Source organism: Ambystoma mexicanum, chromosome 8 (genome assembly GCF_040938575.1).
Source record: "Ambystoma mexicanum isolate Mex_15411 chromosome 8, UKY_AmexF1_1, whole genome shotgun sequence".
In the NCBI taxonomy this organism is placed as follows: Eukaryota; Metazoa; Chordata; class Amphibia; order Caudata; family Ambystomatidae; genus Ambystoma; species Ambystoma mexicanum.
This window is the reverse complement of record NC_090929.1, coordinates 721643734-721666775: the sequence shown is the minus strand read 5'-3', so window position 1 is coordinate 721666775 and position 23042 is coordinate 721643734. Positions and strand designations below refer to the sequence as shown.

Sequence of the window (23042 nt, the reverse complement as noted above, 5' to 3'; positions counted from 1 at the left end):
ATGGATTGCTTCCTGTATCTCTGAAGCGTATTCCATTCAGGGCCTTAAACCTCCAAAGGGAATTCATGGCCATCTTGTGCGGGCAAGGCAGCTGCCATTGCCTTCCAAAAATATGTTCCCTGGGAAACCATTGCCAAGGCAGCCAAGTAGGCTTCCCCGTAAGCTTTTGTGAAACATTACTGCTTAGACCTGAGCTCCAGGGCTGATGCTCATTTCGGACAAGCTGTTCTTAAAAACTTTTTTCAGTAAAGGAGTTCTATCCACCAGTTATCCTGTAAGGAGTACTTGGTAATCTCCCAAAAGTATGGAGGAAAGGGGACGGGACATAGGAGTATAATAATGTTACTTACTGCAGTAACTACCTTACTCCTAGTCCATAGTCCCCTTTCCTCCATACGCCCGCCCGCCGTCCGCTCTAATAAGTATCCTCTATTATTGCTTAAATGGTCTCAGACCTGGCGATACAAAAGGACTGAAGGGCGATGCGCTGGGCAGAGCTAAGGAGGGCGAGGTTACGGCTGCGTGCGGTGCCCTGCGTAAAATGAGAAGGACACATTTTTCAGTTTTATGCTTTTTTTTACAAAGTGCTCCGGTCCCGTCACACAGGACGGAATGTGCCAAAAATATGGAGGAAGGGGGACTATGGAGGACTAGGATTAAAGTAGTCACTACGGTGAGTAACTTTAATATTTCTGATAATCATATTTCTCTTTTTGTCAATCAGTCTTTTGTTAGTTTGCCTCCATGGATCTTTGGTTTCATACTCTCCATTTTAGTAGCCCTCATCTCTTTACTCCCTTTCACGGGTATTACACCATTGTTAAAGTACTTGAAAGCTTTTAGGTATTTCCCTGTTTGGCCTCTTCAGAAAAACGTACGGTTTGTCAGAATGCGGTTTTCTTGCTTATATCACAGTGGCCTCCTACTGTCACTCGAGGTGGTCAGATTGATCTGTATTGGTCGGTGCTTTTAATACTCAGAAATGGTACTCTTCCCAGCTGTTTATTCCATAAGCCATTTCTTAATGGCCCAATGCTTTTGCATGCACTTAATTCCTTGGTTATTTCTTTACAATTGTTCATAGTTTCCAGTTTTCCCATTCTCTTTGCAGTCTTGTGAGTTTCCCATCACAACGCCATAGATCAAATCTGAAGGTTTAGTCTTCTGGATAATTAGACATTTTCCGGGTTGGCAAACACAAGTTCACTTTACTCTTCTACTCTGTCTGCCCCTTTAGTGATTAACTCAATAGGATAGCCAGTGGTAGCGCCATCACTACTGGCTGGACAGTGAAATAGATATTGCTTTGCAGCACTTCCACTACCACTGAGAACCTTTCATTAACTCTGGTGGGGCTAGCTTCTTTTTTAGATTATTTATAATTTATATTTTCGGTGCAGGGGGTGGGGGGGGTTGTATCTGGAGCATACCGGAGCATGTAAGGTTACAGGCTTCCCAGACTCGACTTTTTCCTATCTGTGGAGCATCTGGTACTTATCATTCCTCAAAGGCCAAGACTAGAGACTTTTGGCAGTATAACATACTGCCATTAGTAGTTGCTAATTAATTTAGGCTAGGTGTCAAGGACGAATTAAAACATTTGGGGCTAGAGCTTACTCTAGCAATGAATGCGACACTGAACCAAGCAGACAGAACGATGGAAGAGAAATCGACAAAAAACCCTAGAGGTCAGTCTAAAGAAAGACTTGTAAGAACTACACGAAATCATAATTCGCCTAGTAGGAGACTCCCCTACATTAGACAATCACAGGCCGCCCCAGAGAGAGTAACTAACGTTAGAGAGTTGAGAGGGGAAAAAACAACTAGAGCCTTGCAGAGGAGCTACGATCTCACACAGTTGCGAAAACAGACAAGACAACTCACCTAGTCTATCAGAAAGACAGCAGGGGAAAGAGGAGCAACGACACAGCGCATTCCCAAAGAATGTCCACCAAAGAAAAAAATAGCTTCACGTACTGACACCAAACAAGAGTGGAACCTTGGAGAGAAAGCTCCCCTCAACACCGACGAAAACAGAGATTGGTTTGCGAAGCAAGTAAATCGGCTAAGGACAAAGTAGCCACTACACAAAGCCACCTGCAATTCATCTTGGCCTCACCAAGGATCAAACAACACATCTATACTATCATTGACATCTTGGAATACCAGGGGTTTCGCCCATTTGACTGTGAGATCAGATGTGCAACTGTCTGATTTCGATGTGCTCTGCCTTCAGGAGACTTGGCTTATCAAGAAACCCAGCTTAGACGGGTTTGAGCTAGCCCACTCCCAGGCACAAAAAGACAAAAAAGGCAGACCACTATCGGGTCTAATAACAGCGGTCAAGTCAGGAAGTTCTTTATCTTTGACCAAGGTCTTGAAGAAATCGGAATTCATCTTGGCATCAATAATCTCATGGTCAAACGCGATCAAAAGCCCAATCAAAACTCAGATGCTAGAGAAGATCCTGGTCCTTATTATCTCCTGGAACCCTCTGAGAATCTCAAACGAACAACTTATGATGCAAGTGGAATGGACAATTGACTCAGCCCTAATAGAAGATGACGTCAAACATATAATAATTGCCGGAGACCTGAACATCAATTTACTAGCCAACAAGAAAAATCCATGTGGAAGAGCTGCTCTGTGGTCAAGTCTTATGAAATCCAGAGACCTGCACAAGCTCCACCTGTTAAACAGCACAGAAGAAACCCTCACTTCAACATGGGAGAGAGAGGTAAAAGAGGCGGTCATTGACTACATTCACGTGTCCAGAAGTCTTCTAAAATACTTTGCGTCCTTCGAGGTCAGAAGAACTGACAACAGCAACCATAATTTGCTACTTCATCAGTGGCAGACAAGTTAAAGAAAAGAACGAAAAACGACGTTGCCTTTGGAAGCGGACTCGCAGGGAATTCGCATTCGTTTATCCGATAACGCAATCAGCGCCCTGACGAGAGACTATTCTGAGCGCTCCAACTATGGCGACCACCCGGTAGAAAACATAACGGACTACTCTTCTGCTCTGATAGTCCACAAAAAAAGACTTCAAATGGCCAGTAACGATAACCCACGCCTTCAGCCAACAACTGGTGGAAAGGAGGAAGCGGGTCAGAAAACTAAAAAGACGAACAAATAAATCAGGCTCAGACCTTGACATAAAAGATTCAGATAAAGCTACCAAAAACTACCAACAGTGGCTCAGAGCCAATAGATATCAGAGAAACCAAGAGGATGCAGAACTGAGGCAGACAACCACCTGCACCAAAAAAACAAAGGACCTCTGGTCTCTGATCAACGGAAAAATAAAGGGAGAAATCCAGCCGTTAACCAACGCAGTGGGCGAATTGAGCTGGGTGACACCCTTTGAACAACTCTATAAAGCACCCAAGAAACTCCCAACACGCACACCCACTGAGGACTAAGTAAAATGGAAAGTTCCAACAGACCAAGAGTCAATTTTCAATAAAATCAAAAAACTTAATGGCTCACGTGCAGCAGGACCAGACGGCATCACCAACTTCGACCTTAAACAAAAGGCTAAAAGCTGGTCCAAGTTCATGGGAGAAATTTTCAGAAACTGCAACACAGCCTCAACTATTCCTCCATCTTGGAAAAAGGCGATCGTGGTGCCCATCTTCAAGAAAGGTGCAAGATGCAACCCGAGTAACTACCGGCCTATATCACTACTAGATTCGATAGGCAAACTTTTTGCGGCATTTATTTTAGAAAGCTTCAAAAGTTGGGTAGCTCTCAGAAACTTGACGGACCTGCTACAAACAGGCTTTGTAAAAAATTCAGGAACGACAGACAACATCTTAGGCCTAAGTACCTTGAAGGCCAAAGTAATGGAAGGACACCCCAAAATGTACATGGCCTTTATCGATCTAACAAAGGCATTTGACTGCGTCGATAGATCCTTGCTCTAGGACAAACTTGAAAACAGCAATTGTCCATCCGAAATTTTGAACCCATCAAGGAGTTGTACACCAACACGTCGATGTGCGTACGCCTAAATCAACAAGGCCTACTGTCACCCTGGATAAAAATCGAACGAGGAGTAAAGCAGGGCTGTCCATTAGCTCCAGCCCTTTACAACGCATACACCTACAAAGACCAAGAGGCAAAGGCACGATCCTTCCCCCCAAGAATAGACGTAGAGCAAATATCGAGAATGCTGTACGCAGATGACATCATTCTGTTGGACCAAACGCCTATAGGCCTCCAAAGGCAACTGACGAACTTGTACTGTTATCTGCAGGCAAACCAGCTCCAAATGAATCAAGAAAAAACTAAAATCATGATTCTGAGAAAATGCATGAGCAAAAATAAGAAATTCACATGGAAAGTACGGGAAGAAACACTGGAAACGGTTGAGGACTTCAAATACCTCGGCATAACACTCAATAAAAGCATCAAAGAAAATCTGATGTGTGAGACCATTCTGAAAAAGCTCTGTCTGCTAATAACACAGACTAAAATGCTCTCCAGAAAGTACAGCCGTTTTTCACTCGCCCCAGTGCTGACATTCTACAGGATGAAAGTCATCCCCACCTTAACGTATGGGGTGGAAGCTATGCCTTACATTACATCAAATTTCTGGCAGAAAGTAGAAGGATGTTACTGGCGCAAGGTCCTCAACTTACCACAATCAACACCTGTGGGAGTAATCGGGAACAAACTTTCTTTACAGTCACTAAACTCCATCATAGCACGGAAGGAAACTGATGCTATACCGCAAAATGCTCTTACCCAACTCCTCGGTGATACTTAAAGCAGTTGAACAAGAAATGAGAGCTGGGAAGTATAAGACTCTTCGACAATGGGAGGAGAAAATCATCTCCCGTCTTGATTGGGCAGGCTGCTCTTTAGAGGACCTTATCCATATCCCGGGAAAAGTAAAAAAAAAGAGTGATGGAGAGACTGGATACAAACCATAGATGAAGTCCAGTTAGTAAAATCAATGAAAAACAGCCCAAACAATCCAGTGAAAATTAACCAAACGAGAACTTATCTATTGAAGTGCCCTTCTAAGAAGCTGTGTGATAATTTTATGTGGAACCGCCTTAACATCGCATATACAAATGAGATACTAGAGAGGCGAAAACAAGCCAACTCCAGCCTCTGCCGATTTTGCTGCGAACCAGATTCAATTGAAACCTTGAAGCACCTACTCCTAACATGTAGAGGGGTAGACGAAACTCGTTCTCGTCATCTGGGGCACTTATTTGGCAAATTTGACTTTGTGGATGACGAGGGGAGATGGAATAACCGGAGTGGTGAGAACACCAAATGGACAATCGCAGTGGTGGGGTTTTACAAAGTCTTGGCCTTTTGAATTGCCAGGACAAAGTAAGCAACACAACTAGAGGAGTTGACGCTGCGAAGAAATAAAAGCTGCATCTCCACTCAATCCTTTCCATTTAACTTCCCTTCTCAAAAACAGCAGAGGCTGGCAAGATTCGGACCTTTACTTTATTTTATCACACTCGGGAACATTCATGTAAAAATTGTTTCGTTTTAAAAACAATTAAATCAAGTAAAAAAAGAAATGTATATTAATTTAGGCTTATTTTGTCTTGGATGAACACATTCTCACACTGGAATCCAGATCTTTACATTAAAGATGTTTTAAGTTAATCTTACACATCTTGGTTTATTTGCAATCACATATGCAAATAACCTAGTTGTTCACAACAAGTGTATTCTTCACAATCTTACACCTGAGCCAATCTGTGTCAGCCTGGAATGAACAGATCAAAAGATGCTGAGCTCAGTGTTTATTATGTGGTGTTCCATAAAACAAAAAAAGAGCATGCTTTTAAACCCGCCATTCCAGCCTATTTTGTTTAGGATAAATTGTGTTCCTAATTTCTTGCTATTTTTATTAAATCATAAAGTTGACAATAAAATATTTTGTTTGTAATATTTAACTGTTAAGAGCTCTAGGGATGGATGCTGCTCACCCACAGTAATGTTAGCCAAACCTCTTTGAATGGAGGGTACAAATAGGATTTCCTAGAGAATCCACAGTATACTTTCCATTTTACTGACTTGAACTACTGATTTAAACGTGACTATAAAACATAAAATAAATCGGTTATTAAAAATATGGACTGGGCAAATGATCTCAGACTGAGTGTGTGGGAGTGCATTGGGGTGGGAGGGAAGGTTGAAAGGCATAACTGAAAAGATTATGTTGAAGCATAGCTTTAAAGAAGTATATTAGAGAGGCAATTTAAGTAAGATTTCAGTATTTGTTTTGTGCATTGGTGATCACATCTTTTCTATGATTTACTTTTGTTGGCTGAAAAAATGTGTTTTTGCTCTTTCACAGAAAGATGAACCAGATGCATTTAAGGAGTTGGGCACTGGCAACCGAATTGCTACATGGCTGTTTTATGTAAGTATTTCTTTGGGATGTAGCTGCAGGATATTTGGGGGATATTTAAGATTGATGGGGTAAAGCTATATATAGAGCAATTGTGTGGTGTCTAGGTATTCCAACATAGTTCTCTCTTGGTTGTATCCTTGTCTGGTCTAGTTTAACCTTGTTTTTGCGATGAGCCGGAATGCCTACTTTCGCAACATTTTCTGTGGATTGCTAAGGACTGCACTCCATGTCCTTGCAGTAACTAAGTCAGCAGTGCTAGTCTGAGCCTTTTCAATTACATTTTTGCTTGCATGTTTCTCTTTTGATGTATAGCTACATTTTCAGTATCTGCTACTGTGAAACCGGTAAACTTTGAACAATGTGAAGATTGTTTTTATTGTAGCAATCACCCCTGCCTCGGGGGACATACCTAGCGGGCAATGGCCTGCCAGTCCGAGCCTCAGTGCAACGATGATGGCTATTCGCACCCTGGGATGCGTCATTTGTTTTTGTACTTGGCACAGGCTCTGCGCATATTGTACGAGCCCAATCTCTAGTGGAAAAAAAAGATGCCCACTGCCAAAGAAAAGATAAAATGCACTCAGTCCCTTTTCTATGTCAGCGGGAGGAGAAAGACGAGAGCCTCAGCGGTTAAGTGGAGTGTGGGGGGTGGGATCGGGGGATGATGTGCCGCTCAGATGGGGGGAGAGAGGACTGAAAATGGGCTGGTGGCCAAAGTGCTGAGGCATGAAAAAGAAATGACACCACCAGGGTAAAAGAATCTGGTGGTTTGAATAACACGGTCGGTACACTGACAGTTCTCGCCCTTGTTTCCAGCCCCGATTTGCTGAGCACACTTCCCCAAGTGCAAATGTGTTACCCTCCTTCACCATACACATGAAGGTCGGCTTGATAGCACGTTCAAACATGTTTTAAAGTAAGCCTCTGAATCATGCAAGCTAGCAAGATTTCTTTTTTTTTACATATTAGATCAAACTATCCATTTGAAAAAATGTTGTACACAGATAAAAAATAGAAATGTTTCTCCTTTAATTGACGTTTTGCTGCCACTCCCTCCATTGATGTTTCTTTGTTAAATAACATTCTAAAAAATGGTAAAGGATTTGTTGTTGGCAATTATATTGCATGACAACCGACAAAATCTGATCTGTGTAAGAAGCAATGTGTTGAAATTGAAAGGCAAATATTTGTGAGACCTGGATTTAATTTACAAAACTAAAATCTTTGACTGTTGATTTCAAGATTTAAATAAACCAACGCATGAGTTCCGTTTGTAGCATTTTCTGAATGCACACAATTTAGTGGCCTTTGTCGATGTTTTGGACTCCTAAATAGTGTTCTTGCTCTGCAGAAGTGCAGATACAGTTAAGGCAGTGTTTATTCTGCTGTTCAAGTTAATTTCCAATATCTTGTTTTTATGTGGTGTTTTATTTTTAGGAAATCCATGCATAGAAAGTTTGTGTAAGGCCATAAATAAGTGGGGAATGCCAACGCACTTGGTCTGAGAGTTACTATTGGTTCATAAGCAAAGAGGGAATCACTCTCATTGAAAAATGTCTTAATATTGTAATGTATACATTTTTTTCAAAAAGACACGAGTATGAAAAAATACTGAGATGTAAGACAATTAGAAACATTACTTCACCGGCCCTCTAAGTGTGTGACCCAGCCACTTTGTGATTCAAACTTGTATAATAGATTCCAAAGACAAATGCCAATTTAGGGGCTGATTCATGGAATTATTTGCACCGAAAAACGGGGATGTGTGCGCAATTCTGCCCGCAAATCCCCGGTTTTCAGCGCAAATAATTCCATTAATCAGCCCCTAAATGTCTAGAATCTTCAGAATGGGATATATTTTTTAAAAAGCTACACAATCTAAGGCAGTGAGAAATCGTCCGCTTTTCTGCTCTACAATGCATGTTTCTTGTTCAGGCCCTTTAAAGTGGCCCAAAATCATCAACAGCCAGATACTATCATGCAATTGGCAGTTTTGCTTCTAGCCTTCATTTGTGTTTCTCTAGATCCTAGAGATATTCTGGTTTATTTGCCTCACTGTAAATTCTCTCAAGGAACCCCCTGCCCTGCAAAGAACCAATAATGTACTTGTTGTAACCTCAATCACAAATGTGCCAAGAAATTCTTCTGGTTAGCTTTATTTAGAACAACATCAAATACAGGATTTGCCTGTATAAAGTATTAGTGGGCTTATTTTCAATGAAGCTCCTCTAATGTATTGTAACAGTGTCTGGATTGATCACCTGTTGGGACACAAACATTTATCCCCTTCAGTTTCAGAAATTGTTAGTTGGACATGTCTTTCTCCAAATACTCTGAACAAGGTCACCTGTTTACACTCACCATTTAGGAGCTGGTAAAATGAAAGAATTCCATTGTATCCACTTTGGGATATCACTCATGCATTTACTATCCCGGAAGCACCTATTTGGAGTTGTGTACAAATTTCCTTGTCATGTCTGTTGAGTGGTGGTGTCTAATTAACGCAAAGATGCTTGTGGGGTTTAACATCTCACCTGTGGGTCTGTATGTTCTAAAATAGCTTGTACTTCTTCCACTAGGTATGTATTTGTCTTGATATTGTACCTCCAGAGGTTGCCTGTAGTGATTTTCAAAAAGAAAGCGACTCGGTTGAAACTCTGTTTGACATCACTGCACCAGATCTAGTTAGCCCATAAAGACTGCTACAAGGGCAGTTTCTGAATTCTTACTGACCCATAAAGTTGTGCAAGCTCAAACTGTGTCTCCACTACGAGTTTCATAATAAATAAAGTTAGGAAGGCAGAAGGAAGTGGATAACCAGAATTAGACTTGTTGATTAGTGAGGAACCAAGAGGGCCCAAGTTTTACTGTTTACCAAAAAGTTATAAAAACATATTAAAGCCCCCAGGCAGTCCAATTGTATCTTGTATTGACTCTGTCTTAGAGCCTTTATCTCAATTTTTTGATCATTACCTAAAAGGTGTTATGATTAATATGCAATCTTACCCGAAGGACACGAGCAGCCATTAATCATTTTGAAAACCTGAGTTTAATCCAACAACACATCTACTAATTGGATTAGACATAGTGTCCCTTTATACAAACAAGCCACTATGGAGAAAAAAGGAAACACTTTTGAGGTGAAAGGATGAAGTTCCTGTTACCAATTCTTTCCTAATGTGGTGCGTAGAACTGGCACTCGCACAGAATTATTTTGAATTTTTCAGAAAATGTTACCACCGGAAAGAGGGAACTGAATTGGAAACGGCCATGGCCTCTAGCCTGGCTAATCTTTATGTTGTGAGTTTTGAAAATGCAATGGTTTACTCGGAGGGTAATCCATTCAGAACTTGTATACAATCTTGGTCCTGTTACATGTTCTAATGATATAGGAAGGGCCGAAAGAGTTAGCAATTAACTTTTGTGAATTGCTTAACACCTAGTATCTGCACCTCAAATTCACTTATTCCGTGAACAACATGGAAATAAATGTTCTTGATATTACTATTTACCACAATGATGGCAGACTCGTCAAACACTTTCATAAACCAACTGATAAAAATAAAATTTTACATTACACCAGCTATCCTGTTAGGCCAGTTTTTGAGGCTGAAAAGAAGCAGCACTAAAAAAGAAATGTTTAGAAAGAAGCACACATGCAAACAGACAAGCTCATTAACAGAGGATATCCCAAAAGACTAGTCAAGAAGACAGCAAAAAGAGCCTTTAATAACAATAGAGATGCTCTCTTGGTGGAACAATAGACTAAATGATGACATTCAAAAGGTATGTGTCATGACGTTTACGAATTTGATTTTACAAATCAAAAGTATAATCTCAAAACATTGGAAAACGTTCCCTAGAACAGATAGTCACCAGACCAGTGTTTGCATTTAAAAAGACAACTACGATTGGAAATATTGTCAGTAAAAATACTGTCAAGCAACAGAGAGGCAACCAACACTCGTAGAGACATGGGTGATGAGCATGATTACAGGGCATCACCCCTGTGGGATGTGTGGTGTTGTAAAATGACTTCTAAAATAGAAGAGATCGACACAGAATTGGACAAACCCTAGAATAAGCGTAGATTTGCTAATTGCAATTCTGAATCTGTCGTACACATGATCACCTGTCTGTGGTCTGCAATACTTGGTTAAGACTGTAAAAAGGAGAATCTTTGGACATCGAGGTTGTCTCAAAATAAAATTGAAAAAGTGCCTTTGGTCAAGTCCTTTGTAGAGTAAGGACACCATTGGGATAATTCCCTGTGGACAGTGGTGCACCAAGTAACTGGCCACATAAAATATTTAAGGGACAAGAAATTACACAGGAGAGCAATAACTCATATTTGCCACTTAGTCACAGAGCGGGTCTTATAGAGGCCATTGGATGGTATAAACTGATATAAGAAGTGAGCTATGTCTCTGTTGATTAATTCCTAGGAAATGTTTGCTGAAACTATAGGAGTTTATGCATTAACCAGACTAATTTCTCAAAGTTTGCTTTTTTATGAGCGTATTAGTGGCTGTGACAACTTCTTAGTTTGTAACTATCAGACATTCTATAGCATGGCAGAACACTCCACAAGGTCCGTTTCAGAGACCAACCCATACTTTGTGTGATGAATCAAAATCAGTTCAGAAATGGCACCTCTGGTAGAACACACATTTCCTTAACATAAGGCCGAGAGCCTGCGCTCATGTTTAGCCGTAATTCATTGAACTCCTACGGGAGAAACAGTTTGAGCTTGCACAACTTTATGCATCCAGAAGCACACTGCAGCGAATTAACGTCAGGCACAAGTAAGGATTCAGAAACTGCCAATGTAGTAGTCTTTATTGGCTAACTAGATCATGTGAAGTGATGCCAAACGGTGTTTCACGCTATCCGCTTTATTTTTAAATATCACTACAGGCAACCTCTGTGGTCCAATATCAAGACGAATATGTACCTAGTGAAAGAAGTGGGAGTCATTTTAGGACATTCAGACCCACAGCTGAGGTGGATAACCCAACAAGCATCTTTAAGTGTTAATTAGACACTAGCACTCTACCGACAAGTCAAGCACATTTTTGTAAGACTCCTAATAGGTGATTCTGGGATAGAACATGCATGAGTGGATACAACGTAATTCTTTTGTTTTACCGGCTCCTAAATGGTGAGTGTAAACTTGTAACCTTGTTGAGAGTATTTGGACAAGAGATGTCCGACTAAGCATTTCTGAGACTGAAGAAGATAAATGTTTGTCCCAACGGGTGATTGATACAGACCCTGTTACAATACATTAAAGGTGCCTCATTGAAAGGGAAGCCCACTAAGACTTCATATAGGTAAATCCTGTATTTTGTTGTTATAAATAAAACTAACTAGAAGAATATCTTGGCACATTTGTGATTGAGGTTATAACAAGCACATTATTGGTTATTTGCTGCTGGAGATGGGGTTCCTTGAGAGAATTCACTGTGAGGCAAAGAAATCAGAATACCTCTAGAATCTAAAGAAACACAAATGAAGGACCGAACCAAAACTGCCAGTTGCGTGTCAGTATCTGGTTTTCGATGATTTTGGGGCACTTTAAAGGCCCTGAACAAGAAACATGTCATGTAGAGCAGAACGGTGGACGATTTCTCATCTCCTTAGATTGCATAGATTATAAATCCCATTCAGGGGATTCTAGACATTTCATTGGCATTTGTCTTTGGAATCTATTTGAATCACAAGGTGGCTGGGTCATGCAATTCAAATTGGAAAATGTTTCAATGAGAGCCAGAATCCCTGTTTGCTTACAAACCTATAGTAATGCTCCGACCTAGTGCGTTGGTAGTTCGTTTATGAGTCTGGGGGATGGTTGAGTCCACAGAGCTCCTCAGGCTTGTGGTTTACCAGAGTTGCCTATTTACATTTTTTATCCATCTTTATTGGGACCGTGACTGGTTACTGGATCCGTACATTACCTCAAACCAGTTTCTCATTAGTCACTGTGCGTTCATGTCCAAGAAAAAGCTGCCTTAACAAAGCACCATAAGTGTTTACATCAATTTACACCTCTGTTCTATTTCAGCCAACCAAGCACTAAACACCTTTTCTAAACTAAATTCCCGAAGGGGAAACAAGATTTTTGAAGGATTTTGACTGTCAAAGTATAGATTAAAATAAGACCTTTAACCCCTTCTTCCCATGCGATGGCAATGGGATGTCTGGGTCTCAGAAGATGTCAGCAAGGAACCCTGTGCCTTGCAGGCTGAAGGACAGCATTTTCCTCTCTTGCAAAGAAACTCTTTAATCCCATTTTTAGCTCATTTTCTTCTCCAGTTTAATGAATTCACGTACTTCGATGTTCCCATGTCTGTCTGTGAACAGCCCCATAAACATAATTTAGTAAAAACATGGTAAAAATTGTTTATCTCCATGTAAAAGGTTTGCACAAAGATAAGTTTGCATCTCTCAACAGTCCATGCAAGATCAGGCCTTCTACCACTAACTAAAAGGGTTAAGGCAACAAGCTTGCCCATGGATCACAGATGCACCACATCATTTTTTTTGGGGACGCTGCGCAGGTCTTTTTACACATTGGTGCAGCTCTTTAATTATCTTCTTTATTATATGAAGGGTCCAGTACTTACAGTTTGAATGGAAACAATATGAGAATGGAGGTTCTCATATTCTCAATCAAGACTGTTCAAGACCAAACGTTATTACTTTTGATGCCTATACAAAGGGCATTGTGCCACCTTGCCTTGCATAACATACCATCTCCCTTTGTTACCTGATTCCATGTGGCTAAAATGGCACTAGAAGTAGAACGAGCCGGACATAACCGATTACAAAAGTTTTCCGAAGAATGTTCCATCTTAATCTTTGCAAATCTGCATTGCAGTTTGAGGGCAGGTATCAAATTTGAACTGGCCATTCCATGTTTTTCCCCTTTTTAGCTAAGTTCATCCATCAATTTCCACTGCTTTGTGATCTATTTACTTTAGCTTGAGGTCTGTGTTTTAGAACTTGCTACTAGTTTTATAGTGTTGTAAAGTGATGTTACTGATAGACCACTGAATTGCTCTTCTTTTGGAAGGATGAAAAGCCGAGTAAGAACTAACATGATTTTAATCTTTGTTCGAAAGTCTGCACACAAAGATTAATGCAGTGGAATGCTTCAACTCCCTGTGCTATCTTACACATTCCTGGAAGGCGGAAGTGGAGTTTGGTGTGGGTTCCCGTCCCTTGGGCTTTCAATAGTAGTGCATGCTTTCAAAGAGAGAGGGTTGGGAGATTGGGAAAGCGGTGACCCCACCCGGGGCCCAGTGGAAGTGTTAGAAAGCCCTGGCTGATTTAGTTTCTCATAAACAAGTTGTTGCAATTTGCTACATTGATTTAACAAGGGCTGGTTGAGAGAGTGAATCTAGAGATAATCAGATTTTTCAAATCCTTTAAAATGTATTTTCAGGCTGTCTAAAAGATTCTTCTTTGTTAAATGCAAGTAGCCAATGCCTGTCAATATTACTGCCACTATAATTCGGCTTAGCATTGTAAATTGTGGTTGCCACTTCGCCATTAAGTATGTTGTCCATATTCATTTTCTTTGTCTTGCAAAAATCAAATCATAGTTGCACAGATTAAAAGGTGGTGTACAATAAGTAATTCCTTCTGCACTATACACAAATAACAATTTATTTTACTTACCTACATCAGTTTCTGATGTTTCACATGATCACTTTTCAGATGAGCGACGTAGCTGCAGGGGGTGCTACTGTCTTCCCTGAAGTAGGTGCAGCTGTTTGGCCTAAAAAGGTAAATACTTTGCATTTTAATTTCCATTAACAATACTTTTTATTAATGCTATTGACTGGTAAATTGAATGCAGGTGCCAGCATCAAACTAGAATAAAGAAGTCTCTTCAAACTACTAAGATATGGTTTGGTGTTGAAGCAGGAGTGCCCAATGGCTACCTTTTTATGTTCAGATTAATATTCACATTAATTGAAAACTAGGTACAGATCAAATTTAAATTCTGCTTAAAGTGCAAGTAGTTTTGCGTATGCCAAAATATCACAAACATAAGTTAACAAGGAAAATGTTCTTCAAGAAATGATATGGTTTAGCTTTATAAAGTGTTTTCACCAAAGCTCTGTAAACAGTTAAATTGAATTAATTACAAAATGACCAACATGAAGTGCACATCGTGTTAATCTAGAAGAGGATGAGCTTCAAGAGCATTATGGAAAAGCGGGAATAAGTGCAGAATGTACAGGTAAGGGAAGGGAATTCAAAATAGTTTGCGCCACAAACCCTCCAAAAAAGATATTTTATTTATTGGGTGTTTATAATGCGTCTATACAGCAAATGGTGTTTTAAGGTGCCACAAGACAAAAAAGAGGAGGGGAAACAGGAATGAAGAATAACAAAAACTGTCCTACCAGGCTTTTTGTCATTCAGTTCGTGCAAGTGCAATAACAAGTGCAGGGGAATGGGGTGGTGCCGGTCTGAGTGGAATGCGATAATGTAAGGTGGGAAGGGAAGTGCAAGTCGGAGTGGAGAAGGTGCCAGTGCTTGGGGGCAGGGTGGGTGTAGGAGGGGAAGGGGGGCAGAATGGTGTGGTTAAGAGGTTTCCTGGACTAGGCGAGTGCTAAGGGGAGGCCAGGTGAACAAGTGCCAGGGGAATGCATGGAGTGCAGAGAATGAAGGTCCACATGCTAAGTGCAAGAACCGGGATCAGTATGAGTGAAGGCCCCACCAGACTAGTACAGGGGGAGGGAGACGGAGGTGTTGGGGTAGACTGGGCAAGGGGGGGCCTCAGAAGGAACCAGGCAGCCAGTCAAAATGCAGCAGAGGTGGACATTAGCAGGGGAGATGGAAGAAAGAAGAGAAAAGGGAGGGTCTTGAGAAGCTTCCAGAATTTAAGGAGATCCGGTTCAAGCCTCAGAGGGGCAGGGAGGCATTCCAGAGGGGGGCTTCTTTGTAAGCGAGATCTCCCCCCACGCCCTGCTTGGAAAAGCATCTGCTCTGCAGAGAGTTGGAGCTAGAAGACCAAAATGCTCTAGCGGTGAGGTATTTAGGGACATATTTCGATGTAGAGGGTTCCCAGGCCCCAGAAAGCCTTGTGGGTGATGCAGCGGGTGTTAAACTTGATCCTCGCAACAAGCAGGAGCCACTGGAGAGATTCGGTCCTGGGCTTGATGCCACAGTTAAGTCACGCAGTACTATTCTGGATTAGTTGAAGGGGTTAAGGGAGGATTTAGGCAGATTGAAGAAGAGGCTGTTGCAGTAGTCCAGTTTCGGGTGGGGGGGGGAGGTCAGGAAAGGGAGAATGTGTCTGAGGCGGTGCAGCTGGAATTGGGCCTTCGAGAGAGTCGGACACTGTGAGACGGACACTGTGAGATGGACACTGAGAGACTTACAAGGTGAGGGGGTCCATGGAGGGTCGGCCAGAGGAAGGTGGTCAACTGGGGATAGGGCGTTAGTTAGCCGGGCAGAAGGAGTCTGCAGAAGGCTTTTTGAGGACACGGTGCACAAGGAATTTCTTGAGGTGTACTGGGAAGGAGCCATTGGCACAAGATTGGGCACAAGGAGGTGTGGTATGTTTTCTGAACACCATCTTTGTAGTTGGAAGAAGCGAGCCACCAGGGATTGGGCTGTCTTGACACCATGGAACTCGCTATGTACCAGGGTACTTGAAGGATTATTCTGTTGCCTTGAGGGATTTGGAAGGTCGAAGCCGGATCCTATGCATTAGCATTCCATGTTAATTGAAAGCCAAGCCTGACCCATGGCAGGAGGGGATTGTAGTTGGCTGGGTTTACCAACTGTATCATTGGGGTCCTTGTCAGACAGCAAAGTCTCTAAGGTTCCAGAGCGACCATTATTGAACCTGAAAAAGCTAAAATCATAAAGTACCACTTAATGACAGAGGAGTACCTGTGAGCAGCGAGAGACATGTGAAACAGGAAAAACCCAAGGTCCAAGAGGGACCAGTTGTGCAGTCTGAAGAATGCAGGGTCCATGGCAAACCAAAGTCTGTAAAAGACCTGTTGCAAACTGTAATAAAATTGAGGATCCCTGCAGGCGGGCATATTTTGGAACATTTGAGTTATTAACTTAGCATAGCGGCTACTCTAAGTACTTGAAAAGAATAGATGTTTGAACAATTCATCCTTTTGTGACTTTATAGGAAATGGTGTCTGAAGGTGAGAAGAGCTCTCAATAGTTCGGGAACTTTGTGTCCGGAATATTGAAGGTATTAGATGCCACTAGGAACATCCCCCTTTATGTTTAGACATCCTCTGCACTGTCTTGAGTTTGGAGAATCCCTGTTAGTAGTTCATTCAATAAAAACTACTGGTGTTTCTCCAACCTTGGTATACCTAATAAAAGTAATTTCCATTACTCACTTGAATCATCACTTGGCCATACATACTACAAGGGGCAGTGAACAGAGGGTAGAAGTGTAGGTGTAGGTCCATTGACAGATACCAAAGAGGAGTGGGGTGGGTTCTGCAAGAGTGGATGCACTTTAAAAGGATACACAAACACGAAATTGGATGCTGGTGACAAAAGGAAGCAGGTGAAGTAAAGCCAGGGACAGAGATATGAGAACATGATTGGAAGCAAGCAGAGTAGGTGAACAGCAGACATAAAAGGACTGGAGAGGAGAAGAGCATATTCAAGTAGACCACCAACAATAAGAGGAGCAGTATTTAAGATGCAACAATACCAAGATGAGAATAAACCTTTTTGCAGCCAAAAAGGCTAGAAAAGTTGAAATCCTGAGAATCTTGTAGCAAAGGGAACCGGTGGAGAAGAAATGTTATGAGGAAAGTAAAGAGATGGGTCAGAGAGGACTCCTAGGTTGCGAGCATATAAGGGAAAGAATCTGAGTAAAAAGAAATGGGATCAGAACAATTATGAAAAGGGGCCAGAGATGAGTTGGGGATTGCAGGTGAACTGAATTAGAGAACATTCAAACCTTGACAGCCAACAGTCAGAAAGGGAAAAATAGCATGCATCTGAGAAAGAGAATGAAATCAGTCGGAGTAGCACAAACAATAAAAAACAAACTACTTTATAATAGAAATGCAGGAACGTATACGAAGAAAAGAGTAAGGGGGCCAGGAATGGTTGCAGCATAAAACAAAACCATCCCCATATTTTGCCAGTTAAGGTTTCTAAAGCAACCATACCTACACCACTGTCATTGTAAGACAACTGTTACTACTATGCAGTGCCCATGACTTATCCATGCTAATTTACATTAGAAATCGGATCTTCAAACTTTTTTAAAGTTGCTACCTTTTAAAAATGTTTTGGTGTTGTCCCTCACATCCAATCCTATAGGAACCATTTTTGGGTTATTTGTTTTTGGGGTGTTTTTGTTCATTAAGTCCTGTATGAAGTTGTTTCAGAGAATTGTGTTGGTTTTTAATAATGCACAGTATCCTACTGAAGAAAGCCCATTGGATATGGCCTTCCACCATGCGCAGTGGGCACTTTGCCCAGGGCATCCCCAAGCCCTCCGCAAACAAGGTCTGCGGACATACCCATTGGGCTGTTTGGATGGGATAATTGTTTTGACCGCACGCCTGACCCTCCAAGCCACCAGAATGAATCCCAAATGGCCCTCAAAAGCCATGCCTCAGCAATACATTAAATCAAAGTGGCAACTGGGCCTCATTGACTGTGTTGGGGGGCCTGCGGGCCACCCCTCTTGTCCAGGAGTTGAATCCTTGGGTTGCGATGCAGATGTGGCCCACTGACCTGTTCAGAGCAATGTGGATCTGTACAGTACCCTTTGGCTGAATGTGTGTGAATTTTGAAGTATTCTATTCATCTAGGTTTCTCATCACCCTAACTTGTTGGGGAATCCCAAGAGAGCTACAACAGACCTTCTTTTCAAATTCTTTTGCAATGTGGCGTCCAGGTGGACCCTGCTAAAAATGTGTAGGCCACAATGGCCCCTTAACCCCAAATAAATGGGGGCAACCGGCCAGAATGCTAATCTAGTTGATCCTGCTAGGTCTGTGGGGCCTTGGTTTTAACCCTCTAGAGATTGTTCTGTGGATCCAAGATAGCAAGTCAGTTGGCCACCTTGCAGCACGTATTTCTGGGGAATGTTCCATGCAAATCTGGGTATAGCTAATTGGTTTCATCCACTTGGGTTGAACACCTGGATGTATTTGTGCCAAATGTGTGCTGCTCTGGAAGGTTTTGCTAGAGTCAATCCCGCTGGTCAGCTCTGTAGGTGAGATCAAAATTTGAATATGGGAAATCAATGTGAACATATTTGGAAAGCTGCTTGTTTATTAACTGAAAGATTAGGCGGAAATGGGGAATGCCAACTAATGTGTTAGTGCCTTCGACAATGATTCTACCAGTTGATACCCTGCAGATTGATTTTCGTCCACAAGCTGTTTGGTTGTGAAGTGAGCAGAAAAAGCAGTGAAATAATCTGGTCTTTGGAGGCTATGATCGAGATGGGGTCTATTAGCGACTGCTCATGGGATAGGTCATATGAGAATGGCGGGTACATTGACTACATTTTGGGGATTCACAAATGTCAGTTGTTGAGGCTTATGAAAAGGACTCCCTTTTAAATGTTGCCCAAAGTGCAATCCTTGGTTTCCATGTGACGTCAAAAAAGGTCTGTATTAGGTCTTTGCTTAGGGAACATAACGTATGTTGATGCCAGTCCTTTAAAATGTTTAAGACAAGGGACTAGAAAAGAGAAACTTTGGCCTATTCTGTGGAGGCTGACCGCACTGATGTCAGGATATTAAACGCTTGTACGAGCTGGAAGGAGACATACCACGAGGTCGACCAGCAACTCCAGGTAATTCAAAAGATCTGCAGAAGACTAGTCACACCATTGCTTGCTGTATGGAAGGCCCAGGGGTATTGAGATTGCAGAGGTGAGTATTTGGTGCTGCAATGGGTCTGGCAAGCAGCCTTTCCACTCTTGTTTTAGGGTTTGCGATCATAGGTGTAGCTTTGTCTGCGGGGAGAAAGCCATTGCAGATGTACCTCGAGATGGATATGAGCAAACCATGCAACTGGCAGTGAGCAGGTACCTTCCTGACAAGGAGTGAACAAAGGGCATCACTCCAATGGGCATACAAACTGGAGGCCACGAAATACCAGCAGAGCCACAAAATGATTGCCCACAGGGTCTCCTCTCGCAATGTGTTCTCCTCCTGGACTAGAGCTGATCTGCGGGTTATACAAGACAGTATTGCACCAAACCAAAAGCAATACTAAGAGCCAGTTGTTCCTGCTGGCGCAACTGAAGGAGACATCTGTGGTAGACTTCTCCGGTTGAAATAACTATAGCTTTGCCTTAGGTCTGTTTTAGCACTAGCCCTGGCATCCTTCAGGATTCTCTTGATGCTTCAGATTGGAATACTAGTGTGGTCAACTGAGGAATTGACTCCACAAGGTATACAAAATGTGGGCATGGGGTGATTCCAGTCCATATATAGGAGTCTACACCAATCGAACTTGGAGGTTTTCCAATCATAGATAATGTGGGAAAGTGGTCAATGAGTCACAAGACAACAACTTTAATCTTGTATTCTTAAATAGATGTACAAAGCAATTGTGGTTTCCAGTCTAGGGCGGGGGTCCCTGTACTCTGTCACAACCTTGCAGCGCTTTCACCCACCCCTCAGCCCAGGCTCCCTATTCCACCACAGCTTGTTCCAAGATAGGTTCACTAAAGCCAAGGTCCAATTCACTCTTTGCCCTGTGGAGGCTAAAGGCCATGGTTTCATTCGACTCCCTCAGGGACTTCTGCAGCCCTAGCTGGGTACTCCAGTTACCATGTTGCCCTTCCCCCAGTGGTCATCTCTGAACCTTACCCTCACTTTCATGTCTTTTTTTCTCTCCTCCTTTCTCTTCCTCTTTCTCTCCTCGTCCTCTTCCTTCAACTGATCTCTCCCCTCCCCTGTCTCTACCCTTCAACTGATTTTCCCTTCTCCAAAACACCCTGCTCCCAACACTACTCCGTCCCTTCTTTCCCTCCAGTTACTCACTCACATACACCCACATTGGTTCTGTCGTGTTAGTTCTTCGTCCACCTCCTCTTCTTCCAACATCACTTTCACTTGTAACTGTATCTGGTGGCTTTTTATGGCCCACCCCTTCCTGCCTAAGAAATCCTAGTCAGCTGCTTCCCTAGGCCATTTTCTATCTGAGCTGTGAGCTTAAAGACTAGGATATTGTCATGGCCACTGGTCAAGGGCCACTACCAATATACTCAAAAGGGGCCAAATAAACCCATTCCTGGCGCCTTTGGCGCCAGGCTCATAAAGTGTGCTCTGCATACTTTATTGGCAAGGCACGTGCTTCCAGGCCGGGTGTGGCCATTGGAAAGCATTGGTAGACACGTGCAGAAGTCTGTGGGAGTGACGAGGTGGAGCCACAAGGCGGGGCTAAAGTGGAGTGGCTGGTGCCAGGCTATTTAAGCCAGCCCAACCCACATGCAGGTGCTTCGCGATAGTCTGCTGTGTGCAGCGTAACGCTTACCGCCGTCTGAAGCTCTTACCTGTTTCCAGCTCAGAATGCTCCTGATCAGTTTCTGGAACATTATCTTCAGCGCGCATTTTACCTGACTCCAGCCATACCATTACTCGAGCACAGCTTACCTGATTCCAACTCTGTATCTTCAGTGCACATCTTACCTGACTCCGGCTATACCATCGCTCGAACGCAGCTTACCTGAGAACAACTCTGCATCTTACCGAACTCTGCAAACCCATCGCCTGCAGCATGTAGCTTCTTACCCGATTCCCGGAACCATCGGAGTCTGGCAGCATCCTCCCCTGTTCCAGCATCCTCTCTGATCCATCCATCTGGCACCCGCAAACAGGTCCTCTGATCGCCGCTCTCCATCTGCATGAACATTTTACGCTTGTCCGTGCAACACATAAGCCTTGCGTGAACTATAAAACCCTACTTACCTTCGAGTGTGGCCCGCTCAATTCCCCTTTAGCACCGTTTGGACCCGCTTCCAACACTGCAACACTGCGTGGCCAAATTTACACCTATTGGGGGAGAGAAAGACATTGCAAAGGTTACAGACAATAATCATTGGGAAAAGTAATTGCAAAGTATACAGACAATAATCATAGTTACGAACACTTAGCTGCAAAGTGGATTGGCCCACCCCCCTTTCAGTTTCCATTTTTCTCCAATCAGCCGTGTGGTCAGAGGGGTCATTTGTTCTCTGTTCCTCTGTGGTCATTTGTGAATCAGCGTTTGGAGAGTGTTCCTGGATCTCCCCTATTCTGAAGTAGTCGTTAGCCAGTTCCAGTTTTTCTGCTGCTGCTAATCTGTAGACAGTCTGCCGGTTGTCGAGTGGGTGTTTGGTCTCCATTCTGTTTCTAAACATTAAACCTGAGTATATTCCCATTTAGATAGTCTGTTTCTCCTGCTCCAGGCCTGGTCGTGTCTGTTGGGCCCAGGCCCATTGTAGTACTTGCAGACCAGTTTTCCTCAAAATGGTGCTGTTGGGTTCCATGGCAGGTTTGTGATGGATCAGGTGCATGCTGGTCATTGTATTTTATGAAACAATAGAAAGAGATCTGGCTAGGATGGTGTTAGGACAGTTTTTCTGAAGTTCATCTAAGTGCTTAGTAAAACCATTCAACTGAGGCAGTACAAGACTTCACTCTTAGTATAAGGCTGTACCACCTGAGTTCAGGGTAGCGCAGACAGAGCAGCCAGGCTTATCTTAGGAGGGGGGTAGGGCTGTAGAATCGGTACACACGAAATTGTAATACAAATGGTCCCAAGAAACACTATGTCTGTATGTGAAAATAAAGGATTTATTTAAATACAGGTGGGCCCAGATAAATCTTAGGGTAAATAAGTAATATCATACATTATATGTAATCACAATTATCAAAACAATACTATGCTTGAAGTAAACAGACCAAAGTATAAACCTTATTTGGAACACCTAACTGTAGTTTTAGGGAAGTCAAAACCTTACATACACATTCAGTATAGGTCACACCTATTCTTGGGGAGTAAAAACCAATGGTTGCTTTCAAAATTACATTCAGCAATGCAAGGGCAGTAGACCCTACCAGTTGCACAGTGAATCTCCATACAAATCCCATAATTGATTTTATACTAGATGAGTAAAACCTAAGGATGTAATATTAAATTATAGGTGCTTTTGAGATCAGTGGAACACAGATTGAGATAAGCAGTAACTCCCACTTATTTTTGGATCTCACACAGCTAACTCAAGGTAAGTAAAACCCGTATACTGTTTTAATCTCACAAGGAGTCCAGGTTAGATCTTTCCCAACTACACAAGTGACTGATGTGGGACTTATAAGGGACGGTTAGAACCACAGACTCTGGGTTAGATAGCACATTGAAAGTAAACCCTAATGTTACACTTTGCTGAATGATATGGTATTTTATTTGTATCGTGCTCGTACAGAAGTGTTTCAGAGCGTGACTAGGCAAGGGAGGGGAACAAGGGAGAACACAGCACAACATAAAAACGATCTTACTAGGCCCAGTGACATTGAGAACGCGCAAGTGCATGGGAAAGGGAAAAGGGAAAAAAGTGCATGGAAGGGGGAGAGTGGAAAGTGCAGAAGCCGAGGAGCGCAGATAAAAAGAATAAATAGAAAATTGAGGC

At 42.4% G+C, this 23042-nt stretch overlaps 1 protein-coding gene across 3 annotated transcripts in view; it reads left to right on the top strand.

Annotated features, from left to right (window-relative positions):
* P4HA1 (prolyl 4-hydroxylase subunit alpha 1) overlaps positions 1 to 23042 on the top strand; it is a 720153-nt gene that overhangs the window by 633120 nt on the left and 63991 nt on the right. For all 3 annotated transcript variants that reach the window (XM_069610530.1, XM_069610531.1, XM_069610532.1), the window contains 2 exons: positions 6338 to 6403; positions 14117 to 14185. In XM_069610530.1, coding sequence (XP_069466631.1) covers positions 6338 to 6403; positions 14117 to 14185 — 135 coding nt within the window. The remainder of the gene's footprint in view (positions 1 to 6337; positions 6404 to 14116; positions 14186 to 23042) is intronic.